The following is a 27495-nucleotide window of genomic DNA, read 5'->3' on the forward strand; positions in this document are numbered from 1 at the left end:
TTTCACCCCTTTTATTTGAAGAGTGGTTAGCAGTATAGGAGTCTGCATGGCAGCGTGCTGCTAACCCCTCTGGCAGCAAAAGGGTTTACCCGCTGGGTGAAAAGATGAGGCCTTTACCGTCCCAGTGGGTTGGTAAAAAATATCTGCTTAAAATGAAAAATACACACCAGAGTGCAAAATATCAGATTGTCACTTGCAACCTCTTAAGTATTCCAAGTATATCCAACCTCCGAGAGAAGGATGTGCACACATTAAAGGGGTACTCCGGCGCTTAGACATCTTATCCCCTATCCAAAGGATAGGGGATAAGATGCCTGATCGCGGGGGTCCAGCCGCTCGGGACCCCCATGATCTTGCACGCCGCACCTCGTTAAAATCAGTCCCCAGAGCTTGTTCGCTCCGGGTCTGATTACTGTCGATCACGGGGCTGGAGCATTATGACATCCCGGCTCCTGCCGCGTGTGACATTACGCTCTGCCCCCTCAATGCAAGCCTATGGGAGGGGGCTTGACAGCTGTCACGCCCCCTCCCATAGGCTTGCATTGAGGGGGCGGAGCGTGACATCACACGGGGACGGAGCTATGATCGACAGTAATCAGACTCGGAGCGAACAAGCTCCGGGGACTGATTTTAACGGGGTGCGGCGTGCAAGATCATGGGGGTCCCCAGTGGCGGGACCCCCGCGATCAGGCATCTTATCCCCTATCCTTTGGATAGGGGATAAGATGTCTAAGCGCCAGAGTACCCCTTTAAGAGCAGCAAAAATCATGTGTTGATAAAAGAGCAGAGACATAGGTTCCCTGGGATGGGTCATATAGATAGCTTGTAATGTATTTGCAGACTATATTCCCACAATGCATGACCTGATGACAGTGCCCGGGGGAATCCTGCTACGTGTACTCTATGTACCCTAGTTACGTCGCTAAGGAATACTTCACACAAAACTCTCACCAACAATAATTTCAAAATAGATCTGTAAACATCGGAATTCTGATCAGTAGTTTTGTTGGCTGTTGTCTGAAGCTCCAGTTGTCCTAGAGATGGTCGTCAGTCACACCTTAGACTCCATAACTGGTCAATGCAGGATGGCGCCGTCTCTTTTGAATTTCTGTCTAGATAACAAGAACTCAACCATTTTGTGAGACGATGACCTCCATCCAGACTGCCGAGAACATGCAGCCTAGAGTATGCTGAGGAAAGGTCTCCATAGGTTCTTCAAAATGTTCTACCATTTCTAGCATATACTCTACTCTACTAAATCTGTAACATTTTATGAGGTACCTTTATGTAATGGAAAAAATCCTGCGTCTTCAAGGCTTTATGTGATAAGTTGCCTTTGACTGGATTGACATCTTATAACTTACTATCAGTATTTCCATATACTCTCTCGGTTGCTTCAGTAGGTACCACCACGGAAGCTTTTGGGCCTTTGCTCTACTCTAACAGAAACATTGAAATGAAATAACTAGTTAACATATAGAAAATATCATATCACTTGAAAATGGCTTTATTTGGACCCGCATTGAGGTACACATCCCTCAATCCTGTCACCCCATAGTGGAAGTTGGTAAAATGTAAAGTGTCGGGCGCTGTGCGTTATTTCTTATAAGAAATCAGAAAAATAAATAGCTGCGGGATAGGGGAAAGAATGTCTCAATTCAATAATGTGGAATGTGAAAGGATTACGGTCATAGAAATGAGAATGTCAGCATGAAAAAAATGACCATATAAAAAAATCACATTGTTTAAAAAATATGCAATCCTTCATTAATTGTTCTACCGTGAGTGTATGTTGGCGTTTTGTCCTGCTATGTCGTGTAGCTTTAATTCCAGAGGCAGGAGAACATTCCACTAATATTGCACTTGGAAATAATTTAACAACTTAGTGTCTTCCTTCTGCTCCGCCGCTTTACATGACTTAATGATCTACAGCCACATATGCAATATTTAAACTGACACACCGAGAACAATAAGCTGGACACATCAAAGACCTGCAGAATGTCAGAGGTCCCGAGTTCACCGGCAGCACCTTAACATCACCTCATGGACTGGAAACAGTGTGGCATAATGGGAATGATCTCCTCTACTCATCAGTGCGGCAACCAGACGGCCCACTCTTGGCATATACATTGTCAGCATGTCGTTCGTGGAACGCCGGCATTAAACCAGGACAGGGAAGAGGTTGTGTGACTCAGTTCTGCTGTAAGATCAGGTTTTCGAGTTCATCTGCAGAACGTAACAAAAACGCTGCCGATTCCCGGTAGCCGGCCACTAGCTGCCTGACTGCATTAACTTCGGTAGGGTTTAGCTGAGGTCTGGAGCTTGTGTTGCTGGATGATGTGGAAGTAGTCGCTAGCTGCCTCTTCATGCTCAGATCCGTTGGCCCTGCTGAAGACAAATGAAATGAAATGCACATCAGTATCGCAGCCATGTATCTTCCATACTGTACGCTGCACTGCCGACACAGTCATCTGTACACATTAGTCACATGTCATTGGAACTACTGGTGATGATCCGCTAATGGTTTTCAAGAGCAGATAATACAGAATAATATGTAAAGGGCATTCATTTGCTAGTAAGTAGAGGAATTCTGAAGCATAGAAGAAGCGTGAAATGTTACTTCATCAGACAGACCTAGTAATTGTCAGGAGACTTCTGCTACCGCTCCTCTGAAATACTAACCTATTGAAGCTTAGCGCTGCCCTATGAGCGGCTTTACCTACACTGCCTCTAGTCACAGCCCCAATTTCCATTAATGGCTTCCTTTATAAAGGGACGCTAACCAATACAAATAGAAGGAATAGCAGAGGCCATCAGCAGAGTAAGGGCATGTCCCAGGGACGAAAGCCTCATCAGAACTGGATTTTGGTGCTGATTTTAGGTGGTTTTCCAGCTCAAAATGGAACCACGCAGAAGAAGTGGCCTGTCAATTCTTTGTGGAAAAACAGCAATGTGTTTTTTTTTTTTTTATTAACTGCATTTTTTCCATGAATCCCAGTAAAATCAATGGGAGATACATTTTAACCCCTTAAGGACTAAGCCCATTTGGGCCTTAAGGACTCAGACAATTTTATTTTTACGCTTTCGTTTTTTCCTCCTCACCTTCAAAAAAATCCTAACTTTTAAAAAGAAAACCGCAATTTAGCAAATTTTGGAAGGTTTCGTTTTAACACCGTACAATTTACGGTAAAAATGACATGTTCTTTATTCTTTGGGTCAATACAATTAAAATGATACCCATGATAACGTACTTTTCTATTACTATTATTTATTTATTTATTTATTTATTTACTATTTATTAAATAAAATCGCAAACTGTTTAACCAAATTAGTATGTTTAACATTCCCCCTATTTTGAAGACCTATAACTTTTTCATTTTTCCGTATAAGCGGCGATATGAGGGCTCATTTGTTGCGCCGTGATCTGTACTTTTTATTGATACCATATTTGCTTATATAAAACTTTTAATACTTTTTTATAAATGTTTTTGGTATTTTTGATTTAGATTTTTTTTTTTTTTAGGTTCACGCTGTTCACCATATGGTATCATTAACATTTTATTTTAATAGTTGGGATATTTAGGCACATGGCGATATCAAATATGTATGTAAAAAACATTTTTTACACTTTTTGGGGGTGAAATAGGGAAAATGGGACAATTTACATTTTTATTGGGGGAGGGGGTTTTTAAATTTTTTTTTACTTTTATGTTTACACTTTAATAGTCTCCATAGGGGACTATTTATGGCAATCATTCGATTGCTAATACTGTTCAGTGCTATGCATAGGACATAGCACTGATCAGTATTATCGGTCATCTTCTGCTCTGGTCTGCTCGATCGCAGACCAGAGCAAAAGACCCGTGGAAAGCAGCGGAGGCAGGTGAGGGGACCTCCGGCTGCCATGCTGGATGACCGGATCGCCGCGGCAGCGCTGTGGGCGATCCGATCAACCATTCAAAGTACCACAATGCTGCAGATGCCGTGATCTGTATTGATCATGGCATCTGAGGGGTTAATCGCAGATGCCCGCCATTACGGTCGGGTCCTTGGCTGCTATCAGCAGCCGGGACCTGCCGCACATGACGGGAGCATCGCTCCGATGCTCGCGGTTATGCATAGGACGTAAATGTACGTCCTGGTGCGTTAAGTACCAGCTCACCAGGACGTACATTTACGTCCTATGTCGTTAAGGGGTTAATATAAGCATGCAGTGGTGGAGTAAAGCAAGCTGTAGCCATAAAGTAACTATAGGGGATGTAGCAGCTGCAATTGTACCCAAGCCGTGGAGGAAGAAAGGGCTCAAAGGTCCCAATGTAGTATACAACTACTATACATTTTTACAAATTTTGCATTGGGGCCAGTTACGCCTCTGCCTGTAAGCCAGGAAATAATGTAATATGGACATTACTGTGTTAGGGGATTCTGCTTTGCAGCACAGCTGTGTTTTCCTTGTTTGCTGATGGAAATGCATTGGACTCTATTTATGCCTGTGTAGCTGACCCATAAATACACCGGTTCAGCTATAAGTCCATGCATTCTATCCAGGGCCCCCTCCATCCCTCCGATGGGTTCTAGCAAACTCTTATAGACCAAGTATCCTTCCTCCTGATTCCCCAGCAGCATGTCATTAAACTTTTATGTCTTTGTTGCCAGTGATCGTGTTCTTCGTGCTTCTGTAGTCTATGGGACAGACCTAATGCACACGTATCTGTCTTTATTAATTTTTACTGTTTCACATTAGGAACAATACAGGATAGACAATTTTAGTCCCATTTGCCACAGAAAACAATCTTATTAATACAATATTAATATAAATGAGAAATATGAATACTCCTGCACCTTCATGTGACATATATATGGAGATCTTATGCATTTAGGGGAGAATAATTCCATTCATGATTAAGCTGGTACATTTGTTCTTTAGGGATCCAGTTACCCGCTATTTCAGCAATGGTAAGTCACACAAGAAATATGTTTTCTATAAGGGATAACAAAACATCGGGGACCAGAATTATAGCAGAATAGAATACAGCAGTACATAGTGTTCTGTTCCTAAATTGTGATGCTACATAGCTGTTCCAGTATTTCATTTTACACTACTTTCTATAAGGGATTAAGAGAAAAAGTTATCCCCAAAATACTCTAAAATAACATGTATAATTTTAATAAATAACTGTCTTCACCCGAGAACATAAGGTGATAATATGCTAACTTTGCTTATGTATTCTCAATATTTATAGACACTGCTCAAAAAAATAAAGGGAACACTTAAACAACACAAAGTAACTCCGTCAATGACACTTCTGTGAAATCACACTGTCCACTCAGGAAGCAACACTGATTGACAATCAATTTCACATGCTGTTGTGCAAATGGAACAGACAACAGGTGGAAATTATAGGCAATTAGCAGGACACCCCCAATAAAGGAGTGATTACGCAGGTGGTGACCGCAGACCACTTCTCAGTTCCTATGCTTCCTGGCTGATGTTTTAGTCACTTTTTAATGCTGGCGGTGCTTTCACTCTAGTGGTAGAATGAGACAGAGTCTACAACACGCACAAGTGGCTCAGGTAGTGCAGCTCATCCAGGATGGCACATCAATGTGAGCTGTGGCAAGGAGGTTTGCTGTGTCTGTCAGCGCAGTGTCCAGAGCATGAAGGTGCTACCAGGAGGCAGGCCAGTACATCAGCAGATGTGGAGGAGGCCGTAGGAGGGCAACAACCCAGCAGCAGGACCGCTACCTCCACCTTTGAGCAAGGAGAAGCAGAAGGAGCACTGCCAGAGCCCTGCAAAATGACCTCCAGCAGGCCACAAATGTGCATGTGTCCACTCAATGTGTCCATGAGGGTGGTATGAGGACCCGACGTCCACAGGTGGGGGTTGTGCTTGCAGCCCAACTCCGTGCAGGATGTTTGGCATTTGCCAGAAAACACCAAGATTGGCAAATTCACTATTGGCGCCCTGTGCTCTTCACAGATGAAAGCAGGTTTACACTGAGCACATGTGACAGACGTTACTTTAGTCTGGAGACTCTGTGGAACGTTCTGCTGCCTGCAACATCCTCCAGCATGACCGGTTTGGTGGTGGGTCAGTAATGGTGTGGGGTGGCATTTCTTTGGGGGGCCACACAGCCCCCCCATGTGCTTGCCAGAGGTAGCCTAATTGCCATTAGGTACTGAGATGAGATCCTCAGACCCCTTGTAAGACCATATGCTGGTGTGGTTGGCCCTGGGTTCCTCCTAATGCAAGACAATGCTAGACCTCATGTGGCTGGAGTGTGTCAGCTGTTCCTGCAAGAGGAAGGAATTGATGCTATGGACTGGCCCACCCGTTCCCCAGACCTGAATCCGATTGAGCACATCTGGGACATCATGTCTCGCTCCATCCACCACAGACTGTCCAAGAGTTGGTGGATGCTTTAGTCCAGGTCTGGGAGGATATCCCTCAGGAGACCATCTGCCACCTCATCAGGAGCATGCCCAGGCATTGTAGAGAGGTCATACAGGCACGTGGAGGCCACACACACTACTGAACCTCATATTGACTTGTTTTAAGGACATTACATCAGAGTTGGATCAGCCTGTAGTGTGGTTTTCCACTTTGATTTTGAGTGTGACTCCATATCCAGACCTCCATGGGTTGATCAATTTGATTTCCATTGATAATTGTTGTGTGATTCTGTTGTCAGCACATTCAACTATGTAAAGATGAAAGTATTTCATACTATTATTTCATTCATTCAGATCTAGGATGTGTTATCTTAGTGTTCCCTTTATTTTTTTTTGAGCAGTGTATTATGTATTTTTACTTTTTTACACAGTTTAGATCTAGAGAAACAATTAGGGAAATATGGAGCAGAATATGCCAATGAAGTACCAGGAAAGCCCTCATTTTTACCATCAGTGCTAAGCATCCATACTGTAGACAGGCATGCTGCGCTAATAGAGCATGCAGAGGATTGATTATAGACTCACAAGACCTTCCAGCACCACACAAGGAGTTAATACACAGTAATTTACCACCTGCTAATGCAGCTTAAGAACTGAACTCTACATATATTGTAACAGTCTTTTCATAGGCCAAGGCATAGACTGAACGCTCTGGGTACTGACAGCACATATTCCATGTAATATTCCATCTTACTTCTTAGTATGGAATCCTAAATTAATAAGGTCAGAGGGCACGGACAGGTCAGTGTTTAGGACAATCCCGCAATAGTCATTCAATAGTCCCTTATTGTCACTAGAGATAAGAAATTGGCAGATGACAATGGCATGGATCTATATATGAAGGTTGGCCTAAGAAGGACACTACAAAATGGATTTGGCTTCATCCAAGTGGGTATGGTATGAAGGGCATTCTCACATGTGAAATTTGACAGCTGAGTTTAAAGGGGAACTCCGGTGGAAAACATATATTTTTTAAATCAACTGGTGCCAGAAAGTTAAACAGATTTGTAAATTACTTCTATTAAAAAATCTTTTCCCTTCCAGTACTTATTAACAGCTGCATGCTACAGAGAAAATTCTTTTCTTTTTTAATTTCTTTTTTGTCTTGTAGACAGTGCTCTCTGCTGACACCTGATGCCAGTATCAGGAACTGTCCAGAGCAGGAGAAAATCCCCATAGCAAACCTATGCTGCTCGGGATAGTCCCTGACACGGACAGAGGTGTCAGCAGAGAGCACGGTGGACAAGACAAAAAAGAAATTAAAAAAGAATAGGATTTCCTATGTAGCATACAGCCGCTAAAAAGTACTGAAAGGATTGAGTTTTAAATAGAAGTAATTTACAAATCTGGCACCAGTTCATTTAAAAAATAAAGTTTTCCACCGGAGTACCCCTTTAAAGCCAAAACTAGGAGCAGATATAAAAATATATATATCCTGAGTAGAATGTTCTCTACATACCTTCCCTCCTTTAACAAGTAACGGGGCAGATAAATGAATTGATGAGCCAAAAGTTTGGTGCATTTTTGGCACACTCCATCACATTTAAACCATACTCAAAGCCACACCCACTCAGTCATAAGCCACTCCCCTTATCAAGTGAGGTACAAAAGAATCTAAAACACATAAAAAATATGGTTGTAAAACTTCTTGGCACATGTACTTTTATTTATTTAACAACACTGAATCAACTTGTGGAAGCATTGAATATCAGTAGGTTGATGAAGTGGGAACCATTCCATAATAGTATTTATGTAGCTTTTGAACCACAAGTTTGGGCAGTTTAAAAAAGATGTGCACCCCCCCCCCCCCCCCACGGTGTAATTTCATCACCTGCTAATACCATCAAAGCATGTTGTAGGCAGCTAGGTCTCATGAGATTCTGCCAAGTTACCCATAAAACAATAGTTTAAAGGGTTATTCCAACATCAGATCATGGTTGTACTTCCTGTCTGAGCAGTTGACACTACGCTGACAGACACAGCAGACCTTCTTGCCACAGCTCGCATTGATGTGCCATCCTGGATGAGCTGCACTACCTCAGCCACTTGTGTGGGTTGTAGACTCTGTCTCATGCTACCACTAGAGTGAAAGCCCTGCCAGCATTCAAAAGTGACCAAAACATCAGCCAGGAAGCAAAGGAAATGAGGAGTGGTCTGTGGTCACCACCTGCAGAACCCCTCCTTTATTGGGGGGTGTCTTGCTAATTTCCTATAATTTCCAACTGTTGTCTGTTCCATTTGCACAACAGCATGTGAAATTGATTGTCAATCAGTGTTGCTTCCTGAGTGGACAGTGTGATTTCACAGAAGTGTGATTGACTTGGCGTTACATTGTGTTTAAGTGTTCCCTTTATTTTTGAGCAGTGTCTATATCTATCACAGGGGGATAGTGATGTAGCCTTGAGGAGCTGGTCAGAGCTGATGACATCCCTCAGGAGCTTAGAGACAAGATCTAGCCATGCTTTCTGAGACAGCAAGATGGGGATGATGCGTTGTCTTAAATGAGAGGGAGGAGCTGGGGAGCTGCTAAGACAACAAAACACTGAAAATGAGAGGACTACACAACTTTCAGTCAGAGGTTACTCCCACAAAAGCATGCTGAAGCCAGTACAATTTGTGATATATTAGTAAGTTATATATCTTTGAGTGATAGACTGATTTACATACAATGTTCTGAAACCGGAATACCCCTTTAACCCCTTAGTGCTAAACTGAGACATTGCTAGAGAGTCTAACAATAAAGTATATTAGCAGATTCAATGACTGTACATATCACAAACAATAAAACATACTGCTAGATAACCCAGTAGCAGATCTTGGTGTCTGCGGTGCTATGTAGCTGGGTGTGCATACAGACACATACAGTATGGTGTACACTGAGTGGAGAAACATACAAGCATGGTTCGTCTGCCAGAAGAAGTTCAGCACTGTGCTGTAGTCTCTGTCACTATGGGAGGGGGTGAGGTGGTGCCCAGTAACCACAGAGACAATAAGACCTGAGTCTACAGCAGTGTTTCCCAACCAGTGTGCCTCCAACTGTTGCAAAACTACAACTCCCAGCATGCTGGAAGTTGTAGTTTTGCAACAGCTGGAGGCACCCCTGGTTGGGAAAAAATACTGGCAACCAATCCTCCAACTCAGGGAATGTTGCACCATATACTATACCAGTGTTTTCCAACCAAAGCGCCTCCAGCTGTTGCAAAACTTCAACTCCCAGCATGCCAACAGCTGTCCAGGCATGCTGGGAGTTGTAGTTTTGCAACAGCTGGAGGCACCCCTGGTTAGGAAAAAATACCGGCAACCAATCCTCCAACTCAGGGAATGTTGCACCATATACTATACCAGTGTTTTCCAACCAGAGCGCCTCCAGCTGTTGCAAAACTTCAACTCCCAGCATGCCAACAGCTGTCCAGGCTTGCTGGGAGTTGTAGTTTTGCAACAGCTGGAGGCACCCCTGGTTAGGAAAAAATACCGGCAACCAATCCTCCAACTCAGGGAATGTTGCACCATATGCTATACCAGTGTTTTCCAACCAGTGCGCCTCCAGCTGTTGCAAAACTTCAACTCCCAGCATGCCCGGACAGCCAACGGCTGTCCGGGCATGCTGGGAGTTGTAGTTTTGCAACAGCTGGAGGCACCCCTGGTTGGGAAACACTGACGTATACTATATACTACTATACTAAATGCTGGGAGTTGTAGTTTTGCAACAGCTGGAGGCACCCCTGGTTGGGAAACACTGACGTATACTATATACTACATGCTGGGAGTTGTAGTTTTGTAACAGCTGGAGGCACCCCTGGTTGGGAAACACTGACGTATACTATATACTACTATACTACATGCTGGGAGTTGTAGTTTTGCAACAGCTGGAGGCACCCCTGGTTGGGATACACTGACGTATACTATATACTACTATACTACATGCTGGAAGTTGTAGTTTTGTAACAGCAGGAGGCACACTAGTTGGGAAACACTGACGTATACTATATACTACTATACTACATGCTGGGAGTTGTAGTTTTGCAACAGCTGGAGGCACACTAGTTGGCAAACACTGACGTATACTATATACTACTATACTACATGCTGGGAGTTGTAGTTTTGCAACAGCTGGAGGCACCCCTGGTTGGGATACACTGACGTATACTATATACTACTATACTACATGCTGGAAGTTGTAGTTTTGTAACAGCAGGAGGCACACTAGTTGGGAAACACTGACGTATACTATATACTACTATACTACATGCTGGGAGTTGTAGTTTTGTAACAGCAGGAGGCACACTAGTTGGGAAACACTGACGTATACTATATACTACATGCTGGGAGTTGTAGTTTTGTAACAGCAGGAGGCACACTAGTTGGGAAACACTGACGTATACTATATACTACATGCTGGGAGTTGTAGTTTTGTAACAGCAGAAGTCACACTAGTTGGGAAACACTGGTCTACAGGATATTCAGTATAGAAGAATTTCCATTATTCAGACAGAGATCCATTACTAGATCAAGTCTATTCTGTCATGAAAAACAGAAAAAAAATCACCACTGCTGCTGCTGCAAAAAAAGAAAAATACGAAGACTAACAAAAGACTCTTGTGATAACGCAGACGGCGCTGAATGCATGTAATGCACTGTGAACATCCGCTACAACCTGGTTATGTGAATTGTGGGGAAGTAACTTGAGCACTGCCCAGATCCCATGGTTACTTTCATTTGTCAGAGGTGGTATTTTAGATTGAATCTATTTCTAGAAGACCATAAATTCAAGCTCCTACAATTGTAATTATTGATGAGTGACGGAAAACATTAGCTATGTAGCCGCAAAGGTTAAATCATTTACAATGACTTGAATTCCCACAAAAATCAATATTTGTCAGTGTTTTCCACAGCAGTCACATTACTGCACAATTGGATTTAATTTGTTCTTTAACACTTGGTATTATGCGCTGCAATCAGGAGAAAGATAAGGCGGTCTGCGCGTAAAATGCGCACTTCTTACACGCCAGGTGCTGGGACCGGACCCCTGGGTACAATGCTGCTCCCCCTCTATAATTTGTATTTTTTTTATAGAGAAGTTGTGTCTAAACACAAGAGAAACCATAACACCTACCAGTCTACAATGGGTACTACGAGAGCATTGTCTACAGCAGTGGTCTCCAAAATGTGGTCCTCCAGATGTTGCAAAATTACAACTCCTAGCACGCTGGAAGTTTTAGTTTTGCAACATCTGAAAGATCACAGTTTAAAGGGAGTATCCACCATAAGGTGTTTTAAGTACTTACCTGCTAGACACAAATATACATACTTAGGAAGGATCCGTGCTTGTCTTTGGGCTAAATGACTGTATTGTGAGTCCATCATAAGCTGCTGCATTCTTTTTGTGAAATGGCTATTTCCTGTTGAGTTCCCTCCCTACAACTACAAGTCCCAGGATCCCTTGTTTGTAAGTGTGAGGTCACTTTTCTCCCTCCCACACTTCAGCCACTCCACCAAGAACAATTCCCTGCAGCCGCACCCGTTGAAGCAGACAGGCTCCATTTGAACACCTGACTAGTAATGTAATGTCTTGGGCCCCATTGCCACCTAGGAAAATCTGCGACACATCTTGTATGCTGCTAATAATGAACATCGGGGCAAAGATCACGTAAGAATTGCAAGACCACCATAAAACACAGGTACAGACACTATATTATGAACAAAGTCCAACAGGAGATAAGTAGAAAGTGCAGGCACTGCTAGTCTACCTTCTATGTCAGTGTGAGGCATACAGACTTGTGTACTATAACAGTGGTGCTCATTCGTAGAACAAGCAAGGTGCAGACAAATCAATTCATAAAAGAATACAAAGGCACTCACCACGTACAATGTGACTTCTTCTTTATTGCGTTTAGCTAGACAGACAGGTATACGGTGGCATCATGCCGCAACATGTGAGTAGACGCCATTGTGCACTGAGTGGTTACAGCTGTTTCTTTCCTTGTGGAACTTTAACAGACCATTTCTGTTGAAGTTCCACAAGGAAAGAAACAGCTGTAACCACTCAGTGCACAATGGCGTCTACTCACATGTTGCGGCATGATGCCACCGTATACCTGTCTGTCTAGCTACAAGCAATAAAGAAGAAGTCACATTGCACGTGGTGAGTGCCTTTGTATTCCTTTATGAATGGACTATATTATGATTTACACTAACTTTACAGCCCCTGTAGTATAGTCAAATAGAAGAAATCCTGAATACTCCTTTATGGTCCATTCACACTTACAGTATTCTGTGCAGATTTGATGCGCAGGATTTTCTGCTGCAGATTTCAATGTAAACTGAACACAGCTTGAAGTCCTGCGCATCAAATCTGCGCAGAATATTGTACGTGTGAATAGACCATTAAGCTCCTTGGACACAATGCAAAAACTATCTGGGTCCACACATACCATGCGCCATTTCTAAAATCGGTGTCTTATAGAGATGAGCGAACTTACAGTAAATTCGATTCGTCACGAACTTCTCGGCTCGGCAGTTGATGACTTTTCCTGCGTAAATTAGTTCAGCCTTCAGGTGCTCCGGTGGGATGGAAAAGGTGGATACATTCCTAGGAAAGAGTCTCCTAGGACTGTATCCACCTTTTCCAGCCCACCGGAGCACCTGAAAGCTGAACTCATTTATGCAGGATAAGTCATCAACTGCCGAGCTGAGAAGTTCGTGACGGATCGAATTTACTGTAAGTTCGCTCATCTCTAGTGTCTTATATGTGGCAGAGTAATTGCTACCCCTGTTCTTCTTATAACTACTCCCCTGCTGGCTCAGAGTGTGAACCACATTTGTATTCTATGTTAGGCTGCATTCACATCTCATTTTTGCAATACGGTTCCCGTATCCGTTTTTTTTAAATTCTAAATGGTGGTCTATGGAAACCGTACTGAACCGTATGTGCGAACGGTTCCATCCGGTTTGCACAATACGGTTTTGCAGTTTGCACATGCGCATTGCACGCCGAAAGGACAAACATAAAACCATATCAGTTTTTTGTTTTTTTACTTATTAAACCGTATGCAACCGGACATCCGTTTTCAAACCGTATACAGTTGAAAAGTGTAGAGAGGTCTATACGGTTGTACATGGTTGTATGCGGTTCGGTCCGGTTTTTAGACATATGTTTTTTTTTACAAAAAACCTGATACGGGAACGAGATGTGAATGCAGCCTTATTCTAAAGCAAAATATACAAGTATAAGGATTTCTAAACTATTAGGTCCTACTGTATTTTTCGCACTATAGGACGCACCGGCGTATAAGACGCACCCAATTTATAGGTGCAAAATCTAAAAAAATAAAGATTTTGAACCCAATAGTGGTCTTCAACCTGCGGACCTCCAGATGTTGCAAAACTACAACTCCCAGCATGCCCGGACAGCCAACGGCTGTCCGGGCATGCTGGGAGTTGTAGTTTTGCAACATCTGGAGGTCCGCAGATTGAAGACCACTGCATAGGAGGTAATACTCACGTGTCCCCGCCGCTCCGGACCCGTCACCGCTGCCCTGGATGTCGCTCCATCGCTGTCGCCGTCGCTCCGGAACGTCTCTGCTGCCAACCGGGTATCCTCGCTCTCCGTCGCCGCCATCACATCGTTATGCACGCCGACGCACGTACGCGACGACGTGATGACTAGGAAGGAGAGCGCCAGCCATACAGGGGATCCCTGAACGGAGAAGACACCGAGGAGGCAGGTAAGGTCCCTCCCGGTGTCCTGTAAGTGGCAGTCAGCTTTGATCGCCGCGTCTGAAGGGTTAATACAGGGCATCACCGGGATCAGTGATGTCCTGTATTAGCCGCGGGTCCCGGCCGTTGATGGCCGCAGGGACCGCCGCGATAGGGGTGTATTCGCCGTATAAGACGTACCAACTTTTTCCCCCCAGTTTTGGGGAATAAAAAGTGCGTCTTATATGGCGAAAAATACGGTACTTTATATAACATACATTGGGGGAGATTGATCAAAACCCGTCCAGAGGAAAAGTTGCCCAGTTGCCCATAGCAACCAATCAGATGACTTCTTTTATTTTTAACAAGGCCTCTGCAAAATGAAAGAAGTGATCTGATTGGTTGCTAGGGGAAACTGGGCAACTTTTCCTCTGGACGGGTTCTGATAAATCTCCCCCAATGTCATTTTCTCAAAGCGGTTTTTAGACCATTAGATGTGACGGCAAATTCCCAGGATATCAGGTCACCGCCTGGTTGGTGGGGGTCTGACTGCTGGGACCGTCAATAAATTGAATGAAGGAGGGGTAGCGCTAGTGATGTCGGTGCCGTGCGGTGAAAAAGCCAATGTGACCTTGGATCTCAGTTCTTGTTTTCAGGACTGGAATTAGTGCTAGAGGTCAGACCCCAAAGATCATGATATCATGGCAAATAGGAGCGCTACACAATAACATCCGATGGAAATAACCCTGTATTAGAAATGGCAGCTTCAGATGGCCCCAGGCTTGTAACTGTAAGGTAATACTAGGGTCACTAGTCATGTTTCTTCTCTGCAAGGTCAAAGAGTAGAATCGAGAGCTATATTTTTCACCCTAGTACCTGACATTTAGAAAAATAAGAGGGACCACAGGATTTTCTTCATTTAGAAGCCCATGCTGGCGTATTGTCTATGATAAAGATGTAAGATGTACATATAGCACATACGTACATGATACAATATTTATTTGCACCCTTGTATTTCCTCTGGTAAGTTATTGCATTGACATGGTATATAGAGATGAGCGAACTTACAGTAAATTCGATTCGTCACAAACTTCTCGGCTCGGTGGTTGCTGACTTTTCCTGCATAAATTAGTTCAGCTTTCCGGTACTCCGGTGGGCTGGAAAAGGTGGATACATTCCTAGGAAAGAGTCTCCTAGGACTGTATCCACCTTTTCCACCCCACCGGAGCACCTGAAAGCTGAACTAATTTATGCAGGATAAGTCATCAACTGCCGAGCCGAGAAGTTCGTGACGAATCGAATTTACTGTAAGTTCGCTCATCTCTAATCCCAATCCCATTGCAGCCCTCTAAACCATGGTTCAGTCCAATGTGAACATTACTAGTCTTTCACACTGCAGATGGCTAATAGAACAATCTGCAATAACAGAGGCCGCACTTAATCTAAAAAAATCACTTGTATGTGTATAATGGCTGTATTGAATATCACATTTATATTTATTCTATTTATTTTATGATCATTTTAATTGTAAACCTTAAAACAGCATGCAATGAAATGCTGCAGGAACTCACCACTGTTAGAAGTATCCGAGAGATTTAGTAGGCCTCCTCCTAGCCCCCGGTAGCTATGGTAACTGTAAGTCCCATTCCCATTGATGTATAACACCTCTTGCGTGCTGGATACAGCAGACGTGGAGTAAGTGACCTGTGTGGTTTCTTGTTTGCATGGTTTATCGGGCAGCGCTGGTTCATCCTGCAAAGACAAGGTGTGAACATCTCTGTCAGCTCAATTTCATACGGCACGTATACGGTATTTATAGAACACAGTGTTTCTGTCATACTTGGTTATGTATGGTTTACGAAATACACAATGACCATTTCTCTCTACAGTTCTTGAATGACGCAATCAGGATGATTTATCGGCATCACACAGAGACGCAAGTCTTCCCTGGGTCCACACACATTACCTTCTCAGGGGTTTACTGCATTAAAGGGGTATTCCAGGCAAAAACTTTTTTTTTTATATATCAACTGGCTCCGGAAAGTTAAACAGATTTGTAAATTACTTCTATTAAAAAATCTTAATCCTTCCAATAGTTATTAGCTTCTGAAGTTGAGTTGCTGTTTTCTGTCTCACAACAATTTTAGGGGAACCCCCCTAGGGGAACCCTAAACTAAGTACCCCCCAATTTAAAATGTACCTTTTATTATTCCATTTAAAATATAAACTGTGATGCACATAATGGTGTGATTCTGCAAGTGGATGTAATGACACCACCACTAACTTTTAAAACCACAGTTGCCACCGGACTCTTTGACTCCTGTACTTGTCTTTTATAAGCTCCTGAATGCTACAGAGTGAGCGTTTGGATAGCTCAATCTCCTACTTATTGGGAGCTGGTGGCTACTGCTTATTAAAATCACCAAAAATTAGCCAGCCCTTCCAACGTTTCACTGGCACCCCAGCTTCGTCAGGAAAGTATGGTGGCTACCATACTTTCCTGACGAAGCTGGGGTGACAGTGAAACGTTGGAAGGGCTGGCTAATTTTTGGTGATTTTAATAAGCAGTAGCCACCGGCTCCCAATAAGTAGGAGATTGAGCTATCCACGGGACGTGACATCATCATTGAGCAGTTAGACAGAAAACTTCAGAAGCTAATAACTATTGGAAGGATTAAGATTTTTTAATAGAAGCAATTTACAAATCTGTTTAACTTTCCGGAGCCAGTTGATATATAAAAAAAAGTTTTTGCCTGGAATACCCCTTTAAAATATCATTTCTCCCTAAAATAATGATTATTTAAAAAAAAATAATAATAAGTAAACTAAATTTAAAAAAAAATATTGCTCGACGGACCCAATTTAAACTCACTATCACAGTTTTCATGGCTCTGAGAAGAACAGTACTCCATTAGGAATGCTAGTATCAACAAATTCCTAAGTCATCCCTGTGTGCAAACTGTTTTAAAGTGGTACTCCGCTGCCCCAGCATTAGGAACATTATGTTCCGAACCCTTGGAGCGGGCAGCGGAGTCGTGATGTCATGGTCACGCCCCTTGTGATGTCACGCCCCTCCAGCTCAATGCAAGTCTATGGGAGGGGGTGTGCATAGACTTGCATTGAGGGGGCGGGGCGTGATATCACAAGGGGTGTGGCTGTGACGTCACGACCTGCTGCACAGAGATTGAGGGGGGGGAGTTTCCTAGCAGCGGGACCCCTGGGATCAGACATCTTATCCCCGTTGGATAGGAGATAAGATGTCTGGGGGCGGAGTACCCCTTTAATATTCCATTCAGGTGAGGCATCTTAGTATACCACCTACATATGGTTGTGCACTAGTGTCACCTAGGGGCCAAGAATAGGGTCAAAGCACTGGCATGAAAGCTAGAGTAGCAGAGTGTTTTTTTTTTGATCATATCCTTAATAGTCTTTTTCCCTTTTAACAATGGCTTCACATCATGTCACATTTCAAAATGGTTCGTGAGCTAAAAAATGTTGGGAACTTAGGCAGAAGAATAGGGGGCCCCATAGCCAAGATCAAACCAGCCCTTCATTATGGTACCAAGTTCTGCCACTGATACTAGAAAGCCTGGAGTTGTTTTCCTCATCCAGCCCCTTTTCCAAGACCCTTGGCCCAGTTCTCCAGCCTCTTGTTGGATAACAATGCAGTTCCTCTGGAAAGTGAAATCTGGCAAAGGTTCCTGCCATTTAGCGAAGGGGATGGGACCAACCAGGATGGCGCGCACTCTCTACAATAGCCTTCCTTTATGGTGTAAACACTTGCCTCGCACTTCCCCCTTTTTTCTTAAAACACCGAGAACAAAAAGGTAGCCAACGTCCACTATAGTCATTTCTTTCTCTAGAAAATCTTTTACTATAATACGAGAGGCACGGTCTTAACTCCAGCCTTTTGTCCCTTTTAGATGAAGGTTAAGAGCTGCACTTTAGTCACAGATAAAAGATTCTTTACTGTATGCACTACACAAGCCCTTTCCTTCCCCCTACGTTTATTAGTTATATGAGATTTTCTATAGACAAGGTTAATTATGTAGAGAAACAGTTAACAAATAACAAGGAAAGCCGGCTGCAATACTTATAAGTTATTATTTTACAAAGGGTGGGAAATAAATGGATGAACCTGTTAAAGAACCATGTTCTACGTATGTTCTGTCTACAAAGGCCGCAATACAAAGCTGTATACTATGGAGACAGCTTGATGTAGTCCGATCAATGAAAAGCTTTTAAATGGGCTCTGTCAGATAGAAAAACTTTTGATATGTTGTAAAGCATGTATAACCAATAGGTTTTGTAATTGCTTTCATTCGAAAATATTCAGTATTTCATACTGAAAAAGCCAGTCAAACAACGGCCCCCCCTGCCTGCTTGGACACATAGTAATCCTGCTGTGTCCATGCAACATCCCCTATGTCATGTACACACTTCCTTGATTGACAGCTGTGAGCGCAGATAGAGGAAAAATCCTCCCACTGTCAGCTTGTGTCCCGCTACTGTCAGTGAGGACAAGCTGGGAGTTGTAGTTTTGCTAATGCTAGGGGATATGTGAGCAGACAGCATACTGAGGAAGGGGGCGGAGACCTGCACAGTGAGGCCACGCCCCCTCCCTTTGAGAGGAATTCAGTCTAGTGAGCTATATTAAAAGTGTAATAAAAAAATAAATAAAGGTGCTAAACACATAATAATTAGATGTACATGGTCAGGATTAGGTACTGAGTGATATATTTTAAAACATTTTTTTTGGGTTGGATCTGACGGGTACGCTTTTTAAGTATACAATCCCCCATACAATCCCCCATGAAAGCAAAACGTAGAAGAAGAAATTTAGTTCCAGTGCTTACTAATACAACTATATGTCTTGATCAGGCTGTCATCCATAAATATATATATATATATATATATATATATATATATATCTTAGTTTCAAAGGAAAATATACCATTAAAACCCAAGTAAAACTCAAATACACATTTTTACAAATCCAGTGAAACCTCTTCAAAAGACCACCTCTTTAAGTAAAACACCCCCTTCCCCAGACCCGATTTTATGTGCCACATTTATTATGCATTCTTTTAGAAGACCATCCCATCGAAGACAATTTTAGGTGGTTGTATCAAAGTAGTTTCCCTGTCTATCTATCTATCTGTCTATTTAGATAAAGAAGAATCACTGCAGCACTCCCGTTGGAGGTGAAAAAATGGTGTAGCTTTATTCATAGTGATTACAATAGGCAACGTTTCAGCTGCCCCTAGGGGCACTGAAACGTTGCCTATTGTATACACTATGGAATAAAGCTACACCATTTTTTCACCTCCAACGGGAGTGCTGCAGTGATTCTTCTTTATCTACAATTGTGGACGTCCCTGACCGGGACCTTGCACTATGGGCATCCTGACATAGTGCTATTTGGGATGTGCTGCTCTTCTCCTTTCTTTCTATCTATCTTTATTTATTTAAAGGAACAGACTATCCCAGAGGTGCAGCTGGTGGGGCATGTACCCTTGGGTCCAGTTTCCAGGAGGTGCCATCAAGCCACTCTCCTTGGCTCCCCAGTAATGTTCTACGTTCTATACTATACATGTACTACCGTATGTAGATAGTGTATAGTATTTTAGCTTTATAAGAATTGACTTGTACAGGGGCATAGCTCCCGACCGTATAACCATCCATATCACTATGTAATCTCTAGGATGTAACATTATATATTCTCACTGTTTATCAGCAGTAAGCAGACCCTGTGGGTATATGACCCAGATGTGGCTGGAACCACCAGTGCTATACCACTGCTTCATCACATAGTGTTAAATGCAGCTTATGGTTCATGAATACTGTCTTCATATAGCTGACAATATCGCTTATCTCCAATACTGTACCAAGAATACAACAAAATTGCCTATATGTACAACAACAACAAAAAAACAACTGTTTTTTCATTCATTCATTAGGTTGTGATATTATTAATATTCTTCTTGCCTTAGAATTGATTTATCATTATTTACTAATTATTTGCAAATATGAATATTCCGCACAGACAATACGCAACAGCAAAGTCTCATTGATTTTAATGGGATTCTGCTGCACTGTTTAAAGTGCAAAATTCCTGATTCTGGCATCTGCAAAAACATTGAACCTATTTAATGTTTTTGTGGATTCCGCAAGGAAATGCTGTGTAGTCTATGAGACGTTGCATTTACAAGCAGTCCTAGCGCCGGCATTAGAGATGAGCGAACTTACAGTAAATTCGATTCGTCACGAACTTCTCGGCTCGGCAGTTGATGACTTATCCTGCATAAATTAGTTCAGCTTTCAGGTGCTCCGGTGGGCTGGAAAAGGTGGATACATTCCTAGGAAAGAGTCTCATAGAACTGTATCCACCTTTTCCAGCCCAAGGGAGCACCTGAAAGCTGAACTAATTTATGCAGGAAAAGCCATCAACTGCCGAGCCGAGAAGTTTGTGACGAATCGAATTTACTGTAAGTTCGCTCATCTCTAGCTGGCATGTACTGCCGACTTCCAGTGTAAGGTCCGTCTGCAATTTATTGATGTATGATGGGAGTTGTTTTTAAACACAGGTTGGGGAACTGTGTGTTTTATCATTATTCTCACTTTTCCAGGTCATACTCATACACAATGGGGGATGATTTATCAAAACCTGTGTAGAGGAAGAGTGGAGCAGTTGCCCATAGCAACCAATCAGATTGGTTCTTTTACTTTTAAAAAGGCTTCAGAAAAATAAAAGAAGCAATCTGATTGGTTGCAATCTCCCTCACTAGGCCTCCCATACTCGGCTGCAAAAGTTTGAGTAACGTCTGACAGGACTGACACTACACAGTACCGAGCAGCTTGCAATGTTCTGGAACGCATGCAAGCTGCAGAAGAAAATGCTTTAACATTTGTAATGAAAACAGATGCTTTTTTGTTTTTATTATTATTATTTTTTAAACAACCCAAAAACAGAGTACATTCAAAAAATTATATAAATCTGTCCAAATAAATAAAATAAAACCAATTTGTATCTATAACATTGTTTTCTATGAACCCCTGTGCAGAATATGTTGCAGATTAATTTTTCTCATATTAATATTCATCCCGTGTATTTCATAATAGAAAACATGTTACATCCACTAGATGGCAGCGTGACAAATCTGTGAAAGCGATACTGTCCTGAATGCTGCAAACTTTGTTAAAACAAAACAAGAAATAAATCCATGTGCTATGCTCTTCGAACTACTCTACTCTAAAGAAAAATATTTTACTTTGTATATAACAAAAAATAAGTAAGTAAGTAAATAACAAAATAAATAAATAAATATTGTTACTTATTGACATTCTACACATACATCGGCAGCACATCAACAGGCAATATCTGTGTCCTGCTGACAGCTGAAGGGTTAATATAATATCTCTGGTACTGGTATAGGAAGCTGTTCCTATAATGACATTAAAGGGGTACTGTTCCCAGAATATTATACAGATTTGTATATTACTTCTATTAAAAAATGTTAAGCCTTCCGGTACTTATTACTTGCTGTGTACTACAGAGGAAGTTGTGTGGTTCTTTACGGACTGACCCCAGTGCTCTCTGCTGCCACCTCTGTCCATTTCAAGAACTGTCCAGAGCAGTTTTTTATGTGGATTTGCTTCTACTCTGGACAGTTCCAGACACGGACCCAGGTGTCAGCAGAGAGCACTGTGGTCAGACCTACAGATGAGCGAAGTTACAGTAATTCGATTGGTCAGGAACCTCGCGGCTCGGCGGTTGCTACTAATTTACGCAGCCTAAAGTCCGCAACTGCCGAGCCGTGAGGTTCATGACGAATTGAATTACTGTAACTTTGCTCATCTCTAGTCAGACCGGAAAGAACTACACAACTTTCTCTGTAGTATAAAGCAGCTGATACGTACTGGAAGGATTAAGATTTTTAAATAGAAGTCATTTACAAATCTCTATAACTTTTTGGCGCCGGTTGATTTGAAAACATTTGTTTCCACTAGAGTACCCCTTTACATGAGAGAATCGCTGGTTATACTGTTCCTTGATGTGACGGTTAAACATAATGCCACACACTGCTTTAGGATAACCCTGTGTTTCCCAACCAGGGTGCCTCCAGCTGTTGCAAAACTACAACTCCTAGCATGCCCGGACAGCATTCTGCTGTCCGGGCATGCTGGGAGTTGTAGTTTTGCAACAGCTGGAGGCACCCTGGTTGGGAAACAAAGTGTTAACCTCTGCTAAATGATGTTGCCGACTGATAGATATATAATAGGGTTACACAACTGTCAAAGGGAATCCTACCTATAAGTGGCACCCCAAACTAGAAGGGATTGTTCCTTTTGATAGGGCCCACATGGTATATGTCCCCCTGTAGACCCAGGCTTATAGTGCATTCCTAAATTCTTACGTTTTGAAAAGCACAATGCCATCTTGTGCTTAATAAAGTACAAAACGTGAAAGCAACTTGGAGTCAATTATCCGCCGCAGTCTCTTCTGGGTCTGAATACGGAAATATGGGATAGCGTTACAATTCTTCATCTCGTGCTCTGCGTATCGGAGTCATCTCTGCTGCCACCATCCACAGGACTTATTTCTCTTGTTAACAAAATTGTGTCTGAATAGTGCTCCCTGGCAGCGTTCCCTCGTTACCTGGTAACCAGCAAGACGGAATGGCACTTCAAAGTAGCCAGTGGTAAATCATTACCGTGGTAATATTTATTCATTACCAAATATTGTATATAACTAAACTGCGGACTCCACTTCTGTCACATGACAGCATGCGCGCGCTTTAGACAAATATGTTGCCTTAAATCTCCCGTTGTTAGAGGAAATCGAGTAAACACCCGCATCAAACTGTTCTGTACGGACTGCTGCTATGACAACTACCCAAAGGCAAATGTCAGGTCAGCTGGCAGCATATGTGTCTAGTCCATAATTGCTTTGTCAGAGACCTAATAGCTGCCTTCATCTGCCTCTAGGGTCCTTAAGAGCTAAACGCAATACTTCTTGCAATTCTTAATGATGAGGATTTCAATTTACCACTTCACTTTATTTATTTATTTTACTTCTTCACAACCAACACTAAAGTAACTGAAAAGTGTATCTGTAGGTCCAGGAGTATTGCCAGCATCTGAGCAGATAGCAGTAAACTATCACTATTGTAAACAATTATATTTATCTATAAAACTATCACTATTGTAAACAATTATATATATATCTATAAAACTATCACTATTGTAAACAATTATATATATCTATAAAACTATCACTATTGTAAACAATTATATATATCTATAAAACTATCACTATTGTAAACAATTATATATATATATATATATATATATATATATATATATAAAACTATCACTATTGTAAACAATTATATATATATATATATATATATATAAAACTATCACTATTGTAAACAATTATATATATCTATAAAACTATCACTATTGTAAACATTTATATATATATATAAAACTATCACTATTGTAAACAATTATATATATATATATATATATATATATAAAACTATCACTATTGTAAACAATTATATATATCTATAAAACTATCACTATTGTAAACAATTATATATATATCTATAAAACTATCACTATTGTAAACAATTATATATATCTATAAAACTATCACTATTGTAAACAATTATATATATCTATAAAACTATCACTATTGTAAACAATTATATATATATATATATATATATATATATATATAAAACTATCACTATTGTAAACAATTATATATATCTATAAAACTATCACTATTGTAAACAATTATATATATATATATAAAACTATCACTATTGTAAACAATTATATATATATATATATATCTATAAAACTATCACTATTGTAAACAATTATATATATCTATAAAACTATCACTATTGTAAACAATTATATATATATCTATAAAACTATCACTATTGTAAACAATTATATATATATATATATGTATATAGTATTTATTTTTTCAGAATCTTGTAACACCTTTCTTCATTGGACTAACAGTATTTTGTATAGATAAGCTTTCGCGAGTCCTCTGTTTATCAAGTCAAAGTTAAAGGGGTATTCCAGGATTTTTTATATATATATATATATATATATATATATATATATATATATATATATATCAACTGGCTCCAGAAAGTTAAACAGATTTGTAAATTACTTCTATTAAAAAAATCTTAAAGGGGTACTCCGGTGAAAACCTTTTTTTCTTTTAAATCAACTGGTGGCAGAAAGTTAAACATATTTGTAAATTACTTCTATTAAAAAATCTTAAGCCTTCCAGTACTTATTGGCTGCTGAATGCTACAGAGGAAATTCCTTTCTTTTTGGAACACTGATGACATCACGAGCACAGTGCTCTCTGCTGACATCTCTGTTCATTTTAGCAACCATGCATAGCAGATGTATGCTAAGGGCAGCATGGTGGCTCAGTGGTTAGCACTGCTGCCTTGCAGTGCTGGGGACCTGGGTTCAAATCCCACTAAGGACAACAATAAATGAAGCGTTATTATTATTATAATTACGTCAGCAGAGAGAACTGTGCTCGTGATTTCATCAGAGAGCATTTCAAAAAGAAAAGAATTTCCTCTGTAGTATTCAGCAGCTAATAAGTACAGGAAGGATTAAGATTTTTTAATAGAAGTAATTTACAAACAACTGATGATTTATGGCAACTATCATGACTACTGAGGAAAGGGTTACATTATACAACCCTGAAACGCGTCTAGTCGTTATCTACTGGCATAGTAGTACTCGAACTGTGCCTAAATTTTATGGCCAGTTACCTTTTATGAACTGTACCATCATTAGCGCTCTTACTCTGCTACCTACCCGGTTCAGCAGTTCAGGTCCATTCCGGTGTAACCATCCTGGTGCAGCCATCCCGGCACTGACGTCAGATGCCGGCACCACGAGGTGAACTTCCAGCCCTCCAGTACATGGTCCTGTCTACCAACTAACAAAGCGGTGAGGAATACCAACTCCAGCGCACGCCAGCGCCAGCAGTCCCCGGACACCACTGCGACCTTCGGCGCCTGCCAGCGCCTCAGCCGACAGCGACTGCCACCGCGCTCAGATCCTACTGGACCAGGCTCACAATTGGAAGCACCGCACAAAAAACTGTGCACACCACGGACACTCAGCCATTGCGGGAGCAATACCCACCGCCTGAGTTACCATTTACAGACCGGTAACAATTTCTAATATTACAGACTGTTTGCTACTGTATCTAAAAGGGACATATCTACCCTAAATATCTAGAAGAGCAACTCTTTAATATATTTGTATGGTACAGATCTTACTCTGCTATATCCTATGCCAAGTTTATAGTTTTAATCACTATTGCCTAAATACATTGTTAGGTTGCCTTTTAATATGTATGTTCTTCTCACAAGGGCCCTGTGAGAAGTGTTGAAATCTTATCTATATTTTATAATAAATTATAATTATTATTGAAGCACGATCCATGTATATCCATTTTTATTTACTCACCTAGAAGGTCCGGGCTACATTGTTTTTTGGTTTTTCCCTTTCTAGCAATTAAGGTATAGTTGCTTGCCCAGTTTGACCTCGGTGCGTAATAGTTGTGAGCTGCACACACCTACATAGTTTTTTCTTTTTTTAATTTACAAATATGTTTAACTTTCTGGCACCAGTTGATTTAAAAGAAAAAAGGTTTTCACTGGAGTACCCCTTTAATCCTTTCAGTACTTATGAGCTTCTGAAGTTAAGGTTGTTCTTTTCTGTCTAAGTGCTCTCTGATGACACATGTCTCGGGAACTGCCCAGTTTAAAACCAATCCCCATAGCAAACCTCTTCTAAACCGGGCGGTTCCCGAGACACGTGTCATCAGAGAGCACTTAGAAGCTCATAAGTACTAAAAGGATTAGGATTTTTTAATAGAAGTAATTTACAAATCTAAAAGTAAAAAGTAGCCCGGATCTTCTAGGTGAGTGTAAATATATAAATAAATAAATCTCTGGATCGTGCTTCAATAATAATAGTCAGCAATTTATTAAAATATCATATGTGTAAATTAAGATTAGTTACTTCTCACAGGGCCCATGTGAGAAGAACATATACAATAAAAGCAACCAATCAATAATAATTATGCATAGATTTAAATAGCATATATTATAACGATGTCACTGGCATAAAATTGGCTTCTGATGTGTAACCGGTATATGCCCGTTAGTGTAACAATCAGACACCAACTCCGCAAGATAAGCAAGATACAACTGAAGTGCTTAAGTGATTGTTTCCCTCATTCAAATGTTCTAAGTGAAATGTATTGTTTTTTATAATATTACACAATTTGTAACAGTTTCAGAATTATGTTACCGATCCTTGTAGTGGCAACCCGGGCAGTAGGTGTTGTTACCACAGTGCCTAGATGGTTTTAGTGTACTGGGTCCTCTGTGCAGCGGTCCCAGATGTTAACAGTTTGATCCAGCAAGGTCCGAGTAGGAGCGGTGGCGGTCGCTTCTGGCTAATGGCGCTGGAAGGCGCCGATGGTCGCAGGATGCCGAGAAGCTGCTGGCGCTGGCAAGCGCTGGAGATGGTATGGTCCTCACCACTGGCTGGATGGAACCGAAGACCGTGCGCTGGATACGAGGAGCTCACCTCGTGTTGCCGGCGTGTGACGTCAGCTATTGTTGGAGCCGGAATCACTGCACCAGGGTTGATTTGCAATATCTGGACCGGGTAGATACCGGACTGGATACACTGATGGTTTTAGCAGTTCATAAGAGGTAACCAGCCGTTGTTAATAGGCACAGTTCATAAGTAGCGTATATGCCAGTGGTCATGCATAAAAGACTAGACGCGTTTCAGGGTTGTGTAGTATAACCCTTTCCTCAGTAGTCATAATGGTTGCCATAAACTGTTACCTTTTTATAAGAGCACAAATCCCACCTGTTAACACATTATTGGATAATAGTAAAAACAATGAATGGAATCAACGGATAGGTTCCCTAGAGAGCAGTGTTCAATGACAAAAAAAAGTAGGTGTAAGGAGTAATGTGTGAATACTGTTGAAAGGTGCGAAAAAGCGTTTTGCAGAAAAACAGATTTTATGAATGATGTTATACAATATTGGAGATTTTAGTTTTTATTTTCATTTATATTTAACTGTATTTGTATTTGCATTTTTATTTTCCATTCTTTTTTCATTAATTCTACTTTTTATTTTTCAAATATATATTTATTATTATTTTTATTATATAACATTATCATTACTATTTTATTTTAATTCTCTTTTTATGTTTTTATTTTTTATTATTCATTTCACACTTTCTTTATTT

The 27495-nt window shown here is 41.1% G+C and overlaps 1 protein-coding gene across 5 annotated transcripts in view; it reads right to left on the reverse strand.

The window, feature by feature from the left end:
* Nucleotides 1-679: 679 nt before the first annotated feature.
* Nucleotides 680-27495, reverse strand: part of NOL4 (nucleolar protein 4) — a 336038-nt gene continuing 309222 nt past the window's right edge. For 3 of the 5 annotated variants that reach the window (XM_056521816.1, XM_056521815.1, XM_056521814.1), the window contains exons 10-11: nt 15721-15901; nt 682-2388 (exon numbers count right to left, since the gene is read on the reverse strand). In XM_056521816.1, the coding sequence (XP_056377791.1) occupies nt 2192-2388; nt 15721-15901 (378 nt within the window). In that variant the 3' untranslated portion in view covers nt 682-2191. Of the gene's footprint in view, nt 2389-15720; nt 15902-27495 lie in introns of all 5 variants that reach the window. The other 2 variants (XM_056521813.1, XM_056521812.1) reach the window with 2 other exon arrangements.

This window comes from Hyla sarda, chromosome 5, assembly GCF_029499605.1.
Source record: "Hyla sarda isolate aHylSar1 chromosome 5, aHylSar1.hap1, whole genome shotgun sequence".
Classification (NCBI taxonomy): Eukaryota; Metazoa; Chordata; class Amphibia; order Anura; family Hylidae; genus Hyla; species Hyla sarda.